This window comes from Chiloscyllium plagiosum, unplaced genomic scaffold, assembly GCF_037043375.1.
Source record: "Chiloscyllium plagiosum isolate Xiang-an unplaced genomic scaffold, Cpla_swu_hap1 HiC_scaffold_13, whole genome shotgun sequence".
NCBI lineage: Eukaryota > Metazoa > Chordata > Chondrichthyes > Orectolobiformes > Hemiscylliidae > Chiloscyllium > Chiloscyllium plagiosum.
Window position 1 is genome coordinate 41,752,701 of NW_028270151.1, and position 12,630 is coordinate 41,765,330.

Consider the following 12,630-nt stretch of genomic DNA (forward strand, 5'->3'; position numbering starts at 1 on the left):
GCAAGAAATGAAATATATCTTTACAAGTGTTAATATTCTAGCAAGGATCATTGCTTGTGCTTTGAAGAGTTGTATCCTTTGTTCTAACAGCAAGGTCCAGAAATTTCCTTTGAAACTTAAGAAACGTTGAGATTAAAGTTGTGATTGACAAAACAGAGTTTCCGTGTCAATATTTTTGAAGAATGTACAGACTATGCATTCTTAAACATCTAATAGTTTTCTAGAAACATTGTCTATTTTTGGTTAGTTATGAAATACTACAAGATGAAATAAATTTGCCATTTATTTTAAAGGAAAGAGTGCATATTCACAATTGATCCAGCCACTGCGAGAGATTTGGATGATGCATTGTCTTGTCGCGAACTTCCAGATGGTATGTTTTTTTTTAAACACTTTTTTTTCTGCAATGCATGAATGAAATTTATTGTTCCTTTCTATAACATTTGAGAAGAAATATAAAACACTTAAGAATGGTCAAACCACATGACTTCTAAATCGATTTGCAGTGTCGTGTTTTTGTTAGTATGACTGAGAAAACAATGTGGCCTAGGTTTTGTAGTCAAGAGTGAAGTGATATTACTTGCCACTAAATTTGAAGAAAGCTCGACATAATGATCCAACAACTTCTGTAAGATGATTTGCCCTTTCCTGACAGCAGTTCAAACCTGTCATCAAGTCAAGGGTATGGTTTGGCATGCAGCTCCCAGTGATATCAACAAGCAGCTAATCACACCAAAGTATCCATGCACAGCAAAACGAGGGTGTTAAAAATCACTTATTCTTTACTGTTAATGTTGAATTTTAGCTAGTAACATAAATGGTTATGATTGAATTAAAAGACAAACTGAAATAAAACAGTTTTTTCAAAACATTTTTAAATAAAAATATATGTACTTTTTAAACTTCATAATGGAGAAGCTTTCTATTCCAGTTTTGTTAAATTGCTTGATTACTTCTGGAGAGACCTCAAGATCAGACGCTGATAGCACTTTCTGAAACCCTGCATTATCTTGCACATGTGTGGACTCCAGCAGTTGCTGCCAGGTTCAGTGTGGTAATGACAGTGAATATTGATGGTTTTGCCATCATTACTTTCTAAAATCCAAGCGTACAGCTTGCAGGTGAAAAAACTCCAAATGTGTCATTCATTCTTCTGGAAATAAAATTACTATTTGCCTGTCATCTCCAGAATATTCTATTTTATAGTAAGTAACTGGATGCATATAATGATTTTGAACATTTATAAATAATTTTTAATGCATATTACAAGTATGAAAGATCATTCATATGTTGCATACATTTTAATCTTTCATAAAAGTTGGCTTGAAAGAATCCTCATTGGAGGATGCTTAAATTGTCAAAAAGGTAAGAAGGATATAGTGCAACTGCTGTTAATCTGAAAACAAAAACACACAATGCAAAAAATGCACAGCAGGCTAGACACATCTGTAAAAAGACCACACTACTTTATGACTGGGTGTGTATAGATCGAAGGCGTCTTAACCGACCTTTCCTTGACTGCACTATTATTTCCTGGCATGTATATTATAAATTAATATAGTTCAGTGATTTATAACTAATAAAGATCGGGGAAAAAAATTGTTTTTGGGGGAGAAAAGAAATGTTCCATTTCCATGGCATGAGGCTGTGGTACTGCTGCTGAAATTGTGAAGCAGTGCAATGATTAAACTCGTTCACCTTCTGTGACATTGCCAACAATGAGTCAGAGGATAGAGTCCATCATTAATGTGTAGCTGATGTCTCTGTGGAGTTACTGACGTTATTGTCTTTTGCACTGTAACTCATTTTGAGTATTATGGTAACAGTCATATATGATTCTCTGTCCTATGACATCTTTATCTCATAATCATGAATTCATTACTAAATATTAAAATTAAATGAAATAAGTAATTTGGTTAAAGTGAGAATTGAAAATTCAAGATTATTTATTTAATTTTGTTTTAAATAAATTCTTTAATCATTTTAAAAATAGAAATTATTTGAATGTAATAAAGTTATTTAAATATGACAAGTAATCTGATAAAATAGAGGAATGTTAAAATAACCATCTTTTAAATGACTTGGATGTGCACAGAATTTAATTGGTGTTGAATTTTAAATAGTTTTACGTACTTATGTAAATTGATATTTTAAAGTGAATTACTTCATTTAGCGAAGTTATGGGGCGAGAAATTGATGTCTTAGGTTCAAAATGTAATATCAAACAGAACAAAAAATAATTTGGAAAAATTAAATGAGTTTAAAGGAGCAACATCTAAGACTTTTGGATTTCTGTCCTCAGATATTTTAAGCAGGCTGGGTCTGGAGAAAGATATCTGCCTATGAATCCACTCACTGCTCCCTTCCTCTTATTTCCACTTAAACTGCTATCCACTGACCTTTTCCTGGCTTCCATGTTTGATATATTGCAGACAGCTCTCTTTCTTTTGGTACCCCTCAAATACTTGTGTCATTCAAAAGTTTGTCATTATATCTCTACTCAAAGCAGAATCCTTTGTCCTTGCAACCTATCATACCATCTCCAACTTCCCTTTCCTCTCCACAAGCTGCTCCAAAAAAGCTTGTAAACATTCCACATACTCATCTTCTTGAGGTCCGCTACCAACTTGATTATGCAGGTCGACCTGCATTTTGAAGTCCCTTATGAGTATTGTAATACTGCCTTTCTTGCATGCCGATTCTATCTCATGCCTATTCTATCATATAGCAAAAGCAAACTTGATAGGAAGCTGGGAATAACTAGGAGAAAGTGAGGACTGCAGATGCTGGAGATCAGAGTTGCGAGTGTGGTCCTGGAAAAGCACAGCAGGTCAGGCAGCATCCGGGGAGCAGGAGAGTCGATGTTTTGGACATAAGCCCTTCATCAGGAAGGAGTTCTATCTCCTGATTACTTCCTTCCCTGCATCCTGTTTATTGCTAGGCAGTCTATACATAACTCCCATAAGTGTCTTTTTCCTATGCAGTTACTCATCTCTGTCCATATAGATTCTTCAGCTTCATCTCTAATTCACTTCTTCCTGTTGCCTTATTAGTAAGAAATGAAATTAAGTTATCACCACTCTTCCTTCCTATCTGCCTGTCCTTTCAATAGGATGCATATCCTTGCACTCTTCCTTCCTTGCCTTCCTTTGAGAACTAAGGGTACAATTCATCTGGCCCTGGTTCCTTACCCATATGTAAGGCGATTGGTCTCTATTATGAAGGTGTAAGGGGCACTGTACCTTTAAGAGAGTGAAAAGCTAGCAGAACTACCTGACAGCACCAAGTGTTCTGAAGAAGAAATAATGTAACCTTTTGCTCCAGCAGCTTGGGTAGCTGGTTGCCTGGAGAGAAAAACAAATTTGAATTAGGCCAATCAGTTTAAATTATACCCCCAAAAAATACCAACCTCCAATCAAGTTTGAATTTAGTACATTGACAATATTAAAAGCCAATGACACAATCGAATGCTTTGGGAGTCCAATGCTTTGGGGGTATAAGACAATGAAAAATTGAACAGCTAGCAAAAGACCAACAGATATAGGCTGCCAGTCAAAACCAGAAATTTGCACAGAGAAAAACATCAAGATAGACCTAGAGAGCAGCTCTATAGAGGAAGATATAACGAGAAGATTCGACAGCTGGCTGGTTTTTAAAATTTGAATTTTTCAGTAAATCTTAATCAGGGGTTTTATCGGACTAGTATTTTAGAAGGGAAAGTAAAAGATAGGTGAGAGGAAGGAGTTGAAATTGTTGTTAGTTAATTATTCTTTGTTATACTTTAAGAAATGAAGTTGTTAATTTTTACTTTAAATAGTTCTTGACCTCTCGGATTTTCACAGATTATTGCATGGGATAAATCTTTTCTGTGTTGCTGGTTTAACTTAAGCAGGAGATTTTACCCTGTGTCATAACAGTTTGGGGCTTGTCCGGGATTTGAATGGTATCGGTTGGGGGCACTTTTGTCCATGATTTGAACAGTTTGGGTATTGGATTTGTGATTTGCACAGATTTAGACATATTTTAATAAATTTGGGGTACAAAAAAGCCCAGTAAATTTAAACACCTGCAGGTTAGTGTCCTAGATCTTTAAATAAAACGTAGGTGAGACCATTTGTTTTATTTCGGTGACTTGTGGTTGATTAAATTAAAAGTGAGAGAAATGGCTCTTAAAATTGCTAAAGAATTTCTGGGATTTGAAGATGATTCTCGAATTTTCTACATAAGTTTAGAAGGAAAGAAAAAGGCCATACTTTTAGAATTAGCAAATAAGTTAGATTTGGGTTTAACCAAAGACGAACGTAAAGCTGAAATTGTACAGGAATTACCTCAAATACTTAGGTGTGTCAGAGAAACAGACAAGTGCAGAAGAGGTAGAAAAACTTAAATTACAATTGAGGAAAATGGAGATAGAAGATAAACAAAGAGAGGGAGAGAGAGAGGAAAAAGAGAGAGAAGGTTCTTAGCTGAGCAAAGAGAGAGAGCGAGAAGAAAGAGAGAGAGAAGAAAGGGAGAGACAAAAAGAGAGTATTTGAACGTGTGAAGTTGGGACTTCGTCAGCAAAGTTAACAGGATGGAGATTAAACGAGAAGGTAGTGATATACAGAGGAACCTCGATTATCCAAATATCAATTATCTGAATTTTGGATTATCTGAAGAGGATCTCAAGATCCTGATAGAATCATTATATCAAAGAGGTGTTTCAACACTAATCACGTCTTTTGTTTACAATGACTAAAAATGAACTCAACTTACTGAAATGCTGCTGAGAATTGTCCGGACATCAATAGGAGCCCAGGCACCGTCTTCAAATGACTGACCGCCTATCCTTTCTATCTCTCTCTTTCTCTCTCCCTCTCTCTTCCCACACTTTTTCCCTGGAGTTCTACATAAGGATGTACCCTAAACCCCACTTCTGCAGATAGTCTCTCCAAAATTGTCCTATACAGGGCAAAGGTGAACCTGTCAGAAAATTGCAGTTAGAAGTTGTGTGTGTGGCTGTTTGTGTGTGTGTGGCTGTGTGTGTGTGTGTACACGCACGTGCACGCTATTTTGAGACTCACCCCACAAAGGCAGCAGCAGTCTTACAGTCCAGCTGCCCCTGGAGGGAGGTGAGGTGGGGGGGGCTCGCGCATAGTGTGCTGCTGCCTAGTCTGCTGAACAGGGAGTGGACTTAACAAGTGCACACTGTGTGAATCCCATTGAACTCAAGGGGGCAGGGAGTGAGGCTTTAGCAATGCAGTAGGTCCCTACCACACAAGTGTGTGTCTTTGCTCAGAAACAAACCCTAAGTCAGAGCAAGGGAGCAAGGCAGGCAGAGCGAGGAAAAAGGAAACTGCAGAAAACTCCGAGCCCCAGTGGAGAGGCATTGAATTAATTAACCGAATAATCAATTATCCAAAGGAAAGAGTGCCCGCCCATCTCGTTTGGATAATCAAGGTTCCTCTGTATACAAATATGTCAAAACTCTGCCACATTTTGATGAAAAAGATGTTGAAGCCTTTTTTTTTATCTCATTTGAAAAATTGGCTAGGCAGATGGAGTGGTCCAATGATTTATGGGTGATGCTAGTTCAGACTAAATTGGTAGGCAGAGCTAGTGAGGTATTTGTCACGCTGTCAGATGAGGGGTCAAGAGATTGTGAAGAGGTTAAGCAGGTTATTTGAAGTACTTATGAATTGGCACCAGAAGCATACAGACAACAGTTCAGAAACACAAAGAAGGAACCAGATCAGACTTATGTTGATTCAAAAGAATTAAACACAGTCATTTTGATCAATGGGTGCATGGTCTTAAAAATAGGCAAGACCTTTGAGGCCTACGAGAGGTTGTTTTGCTGGAGGAGTTTAAAAACTCACTTCCAGAAATGGTAAGAATTCACGTGGCGGAACAGAAAGTCAGGAAGTGCGAAGGGCAGCAGAATTTGCAGATGAATACATGTTGGTGCACAAGACAACCTTTTAGCCAGAATTTCGTCCTGTGAGGGATACAAGTTGGGAGAAGTGGTGATCCCACACTACAAAACCAAGGGTAGAATTTAGCACAGGATAAAAAAGAAGCCCAAGAGGGTGAACAGGAGGTGAAAGGCCTCAGGTGTTTTCACTGTAATGGACTGGGACATAGAAAATTACAGTGTTGGTGGTTTCAGAAGGGTACTGGGATAAACTATTTTCACTGCTAGAAGGTGGGACATGTATAGTCACAATGCTGGTCATTAAAGAAAGGGACTGTGGGATAAGATATGGTAAAAGGAGCTAAGCCAGTGGCATTGGTGAAGGTAGTAAAGGAGACTTCAAGAAGAGCTGAGGAGTTGCAGGAGAGTGCACAGCCTAGGCAGGGGCTGGATATGGAGTTAGTACCTGATCTCGTCAAGGAATTTGCCTCTGTGGGTAAAGTTAACTCAGAAAGAATAGGGGGAGAAGGACAAAACATTATAATTTTTAGAAGTACAGGATCTAACCAGTCGCTATAACAAGGGATGAGCAATTATGCACTCTTTCTGATTTGTTACCAGAGAGTGTGGTAATTTGTGGAATAGATGGACAGAAATTTAGTGTTCCCCTATGGAAGATTAGGTTGGAGTGCCAACTCAAGACTGGGGAAGTTACAGCGGGAGTGATTGACAAAGTATCAGTTCCATGAATTCAGTTTGTTTTCGGGAATAATCTGGCAGGATCCAAGGTGGAGAAGCCTAGGGATGACTAATAAACTGAGGAGTTAAAACAGAAATATCCTGGTATTTTCCCAGACTGTGTGCTAACCAGATCTCACTATCATAAGTCACTGCACGAAGCGAAAAGTAAAGAGAAAGTTGAAGGAGTTGAGGTTCAGTTAGTGGATACCCTGTTTGACATAATGGTGCATGAGAAACCTAAACAGGCAGAGGGTCAGACAGAAATGTTTACTCCTGAAAGGCTAAGAGACTTGCAACAAGACAATAAAAGTTATATATGTGGATGCGTGCTCTGAAAAGGAGGCAGAGAATATTCCAGAGGTTTATTATCTGAAAGATAAAATCTTGAGGGGGAAATGGAGGCCATGGCAGATTAGTGCCGAGGAGAAATGAGCCCAAGTGCACCAGATTGTGTTGCCAGTAGCATACAGAATGCAGTTGAAACATTTGTTACTGCAGTATAAGGACATATGTAAGAATCAGATGGGGAAGACTAATGCTATTGTACATGAAGTACATGGGAATACTGCTCCGATAAAACAACATTCCTATCGGCTTAATCCTTTCAAAGCTAGACAGGTCCAGATGGAGGTGGTGGAAGCCATGCTCGACAAGAACATAATTGAACCAAGCCAGAGTGAGTGGAGTTCGCACATCATCTTAGTTCCCAAACCGGACAGTTCTCAACGATTCTGCGTGGATTATCGAAAAGTTAATGCTGTTACAAAATCGGACTCAAATCCAATTCCTAGATTGGAGGAGTGTATCGAGAAAGTCGGATAAGCCAGTTCATCACCAAGTTGGACTTAATGTGTGGTTACTGGCAGGTACCTTTATCCAAGACGGCGAAAGAAATTTCTGCATTTTTAACCCCAAATGGGCTATATCAATTTAAAGTGATGCCCTGTGGAATGAAGAATGCACCTACCACATTCCAAAACTCATGAACAGAATTGTGGCTGGGTTAACAAATTGTGCAGTCTATTTGGACGGTGTAGTAATCTTTAGTAAGTCCTGGAAAGATCACATGGTACAATTGGCAGAGCTCTTTGAATAGCTACGAGAAGCAAAACTGGTGATAAACTTAAATAAAACTGAATTGCGAAAGCAGAGGTGATGTTCTTGGGACATAACATTGGTCATAGAAGGTTAACCCCAAGGAATGCAGAGGTGAAGGCATCGAGGAATTTCCACTACCAACCTCAAAAAAAAGAGTTGTTTCAGTTCTTAGGACTCAGTGGATTCTATCGGAAGTTTGTTCCAAACTTCAGCAGTGTAGTGGCATCGTTAACCAATTTGCTGAAGAAGAACACAAAGTTTCAGTGGATAGAACAATGCAAGGAGGCAGTCAACCACTTGAAAGCCATATTAACCACCAAACCAGCTTTAACTACGGCAAACGTTTTAAAACTTTTTAAAGTCGCCATCGATGTGAGTGACATAGGAGTTGGAGCTGTACTCCTACAGGAAGATGAGGATGGGATTGCACTGCCAGTTGGCTACTTTTCGAAGAAGATCAACATCCACTTGAAGAAATACTCCACGATCGAAAAAGAACTATTGGCCTTACAACATTGTTCGTGACATAGACATTAAAATGTGTCGGAGACGGTTGTGTACACAGTTCACAATCTGCTTACATTCTTACAACATTTTAAAGACAAACATATGAGGCTATTTTGTTGGAGTCTTATGTTACGAACTTTTACTTAAAAAAATTGTACATGTTATGGATCATAAGAATGTAATCGCAAATGCGTTATCGTGGAGTTAACTAATAAAGTTTAGATGAGATTTGTATTTATTTAATGTTCTATACATATATAACGTTAAATGTGAAGAAGTTAAGGTGAACTTAGATTAAAGTTATCATTATGTTAGGGTAATGTGTTTAAAGAATAGAAAAAAATGAAGCCATCTTTTCATTATGATGGTTCATTACTTTCTGAAAGGGGGAGATTTTATGAAGGTGTAAGGGGTAACAGTCCCTCCATTTATTATAATAATAATAATATGAGCAATATTTATATAATTATAGTTAACTATTATTACTCTATTGTTACTAAACTCAGAAATTTCCCTACATATTCGCTCCTCTAACCATCTCCCACTTTTCAGATATTTGTAATATATACCTAACAATGTGACTATCCCTTTTTTTGTCATGAGCTCGACTCACATTAACACATTTGATTCTTCATTTTAGTATATCATAGCTCTTCACAGCTGTAATTGATTGGTCAATAAAGCTGCACCTCATCTTTTTATCACCACCTCTATCTTACCTGAAAACTTGTAGACATAGAGCTGACAGGCTTGCCTCTCGTTGAGCCAAATTTCCATTAATGATAATGAGCTGCCATCTGTCTATCTGCATTTGCCACTTGGTTTATCCCGGTACCACCTTTCCCAGAACTGGTCCCAATACCCCAGAAGTCTGCCCACTCTCCGACACCAGCTTTTCAGTTGTTCTATTCTCCTGTGCTGTGCTCACTAGCATATGGGACTGGAGAGATTACTGCTATGGAGACCTTATCTTTCAAACTCTTACCTAAAGTCTGTTTTCCAAACATTATCTGCAGTCCTCCCTGTCATTGCTATCAATGTGGACCACAACCTCTGGCTGATCACCCTCTGTTAGAAAAATGTCTGCAGTCATTCTGTTGTACCCTTTAAGATGGCACCAGGGAGGCAGCATACTGTCCTGGGAGTCACATCAATTGCTGCAGAAATGCCTGTCTGATCTCTTGGCGATGGAATCCCATATCCCTATTGCTCCTCTTCTCTTCCCCTTCACCCTTAGTTTAGCTGAGCCTTTCATTGTGCCACTAACTTAGCTCTGCTTGCACTCTCCTAAGGAACAATTGCCCTCGCTAATTTACAAAATGAGTGATGATTAGGAAACAAGATAGATTCAGAGGTTTCCTGCAATAGCCATCTAGTTTTCATAGACTGCCTAGCGGTGACCAATTCCTCTTCTGTCTGGGAAACAGTAAGGATCAAATGCTGGAAGCCAGAGTCAATAGATGTGAAGCTGGAAAAGTATAGTGGGTTTGACAGCATCCGAGGAGATGGAAAGTGAATGTTTTGAGCCAAAATGTTGACTTTACTGCTTCTTGGATGCTGTCTGACTTGTTGTGCTTTTGCAGCTTCACTCCTTTTTCTGTATGCTTTAAAGCTGTGATGTGACCACATCCCTCAACATGCTATCCATGTAGTTCTCTGCTTCGTGGATGCACAGTAGTGACTCAAACTCTAAACCTGGAGCTTAAGCTTGTTAAACCTGTGATACTTCCTGTAGATGTATTTTTCTGAAATACATGATGTATCCATGAGTTCATACATCCCATGGGAATTGCAGTTCATTTGGCCAAACTAACTTACAACCTCTGTAAATTTGGAACATGGTGGAAGAAGCCAAGGGCTTTGATATAGAGTGAATAGTCAGAGACATTTTCCCAGAGCAGAAATTACAGTCACAATGGGGCATAATTTTAAAGGTGATTGGAGGAAGGTTCAGGAAAAATGTCAGAGGTTGGTTCTTTACACTGAGAGTGGTGAGTGCATGGAGAGCACTGCCAACAATGATGGTAAAGTCAGATACATTAGAGACACTTAAGGTCTGACTCTTGGATAGGCCAATGCATGATAGTAAATTGAAGGTATGTAAGTTTGTTTGATCTTAGAGTAGGAAACAAAATCAGCACAACATCAACAGCCGAAGCGGCTATACTGTATTGTCGAATTTCTATTACGTCTTCAAGTACTTATGAAGTACATGATCTAAAAATTTGACAGGTTCAAGCTTTCATATGTTCCAACAGATGGCTTGAGTGATGGGTAAATCCTAAGAAACTAGTATTATGCTTGTGGATTGGACATTATCTCAAAACATATGAGATAATGAAGGGACCTACAGGCATGTTAGCCTTACCATGATAGTAGCTGAATTATTAAAGAGCATCCAAAGGATGTATAAATGATATATAATATATATACACACTTACATAAATATGTAACTCTGATGGTGGGCAACTGTGCTTTAGAAAGAAATCATGGAAACAGTAGCAGAAGTTCTGACTGAAATAATTTTTTTAATGAGTAAATTATGTCCTGTGGCTGGGGTTATTAGCCAGTTTGACTAGAGCTTTGTATTTTGAAGTAATATTGGTGGTTGAGACCATTATGATATAATTCAGAAAACTTTGCCATATTAGTAACAAAAATAATTTCAGCTCAAGAATATATGCTTAATGTTGGCTCATCTACTTTGTGTTGCAATATGAAATAATGTTGTACCTTTGAATTAAACTGAGCACCTGTTGCTCTGCATTCTTCAATTAATTTTCACTTTCTGTATTCAGCACTAAATCATGGCTGACATTTCTATGAAGTATTAAGGATGAACCCTACGTCAGAAGCATCATCTATTTTTTCTGGTGTTAAACCAAGCCCCCATTTATCTGCTTAGCTGAAAGTAAATGATCTCTCAGCTCTAATTCAAAGAAGAGTACGAGAATAATCTTGGTCGCCTTGGCCAACATTTCTTCCTAAGTTAACTCAAAGGAAACAGATTATCAGATCATTATCGCATTTTTGAATTTGTGGGTGTTTACAGGGCACAAATTGGCTCCTGTGATTCCTATGTTACAGCTGTGAGTACACTTCAAAAAGTACTACTTTAACTATAAAGTGATTTGAGATGTCTGGTAGTCATGAAAAGCGCATGTAAATATAAAATCTTATTTTAAATTGTAATTCAACTATCAAAGCTTTTAAGCAAAATGTCAAAACAAAACCTTTCCTTCCAATTTGATCTTACAAAATTCAGTTTTCAAATTTTACAACTACATTTTGGTTGAGGGAACTGAAGAATATTTTTCTTCTACTTAGTTTCCAGAACATTTATATTGGTTCCATAAAATGAGTGGAAAGTAACTTGTTGGGCTTATTAAACTTGGCAATGTTGTGCAAGTTGCATCAAAGGTTTGAATGTAATTTAGAAATAAACTTCTCATTCTGATATTCTGGTTTGTATTTTTCCTCATTTGGAATTAATGTGCCAGGAGTCCAAAGCAAAATTAATGGTAGAAAACTGGCATGTAAATTACTTAAATCTTCAAAATGTTTGTTTCATATTATGAATAATCAAGAGTTCTAAATATCATTTATGGATGATACTTGTATTTATTCAAAGCAATGAATCCTAAAAATACATCACATGGATCTCCAGAAGTAAAGGCAGTATCATTTTTTTCCCGTGTATTATGCAAGAAATTTTTATATATATAGATTTATATTTCTGTGTGTTTGGAGTTGAGTGGGAACATCTCCGGGCAGACCAGCTAGAAATCTCTTCTTTATTCATTCAGTTATAGTATTTGGGTGTCATGTGCAAAGTAGCATTAATTGTCCATCCTTCAGTGTTGGTTTATAAGAATAATGTGATGAGCTTTATCACTAGCTTTTAGAGAACCAGGCTGCAGCTGGACAACATAACTGTAAAACAGGAATAGATTGAATTGAAATTGACACTGTCAGTCGCTGGGAGGTCAAAGAGTTGAATCTTGTTATTAGGATTTGAGAGGCAATGGAATTGCAGAAGCCTTTTGAAATTCATGGGACATGGGCATTGCTAGCCGCCAGCACTTACTGATGTTCCTAGTTGCTCTTGAAAAGGTGGTGGTGAGCAGCCTTTTTGAACTGTTGCAGTTGATGTGCTGTCGATTGATCCACAATGCCATTAGGAGTTTGACTCCGTGCTCGTGAAGAAACGGCAATATATTAAGTTGGAGTTGAAGTCACGAGACTAAACTTGCCAATACATTAAATACAGGGACTCTGGTATGAGTATTAGTAATATTTTTGGGTACTGTACCAGGAGTGTATTTTGAGTCAGCATACAAAAATTGTCCTTTTTCCAAACTAAAAATGAGTGTTTTGGGATGAATAGGATT

The 12,630-nt window shown here is 37.9% G+C and overlaps 1 protein-coding gene across 1 annotated transcript in view; it reads left to right on the plus strand.

Annotated features, from left to right (window-relative positions):
• dis3l2 (DIS3 like 3'-5' exoribonuclease 2) overlaps positions 1–12,630 on the plus strand; it is a 299,652-nt gene that overhangs the window by 119,833 nt on the left and 167,189 nt on the right. The window contains exon 11 of the mRNA XM_043702288.2: positions 294–373. Coding sequence (XP_043558223.2) covers positions 294–373 — 80 coding nt within the window. The remainder of the gene's footprint in view (positions 1–293; positions 374–12,630) is intronic.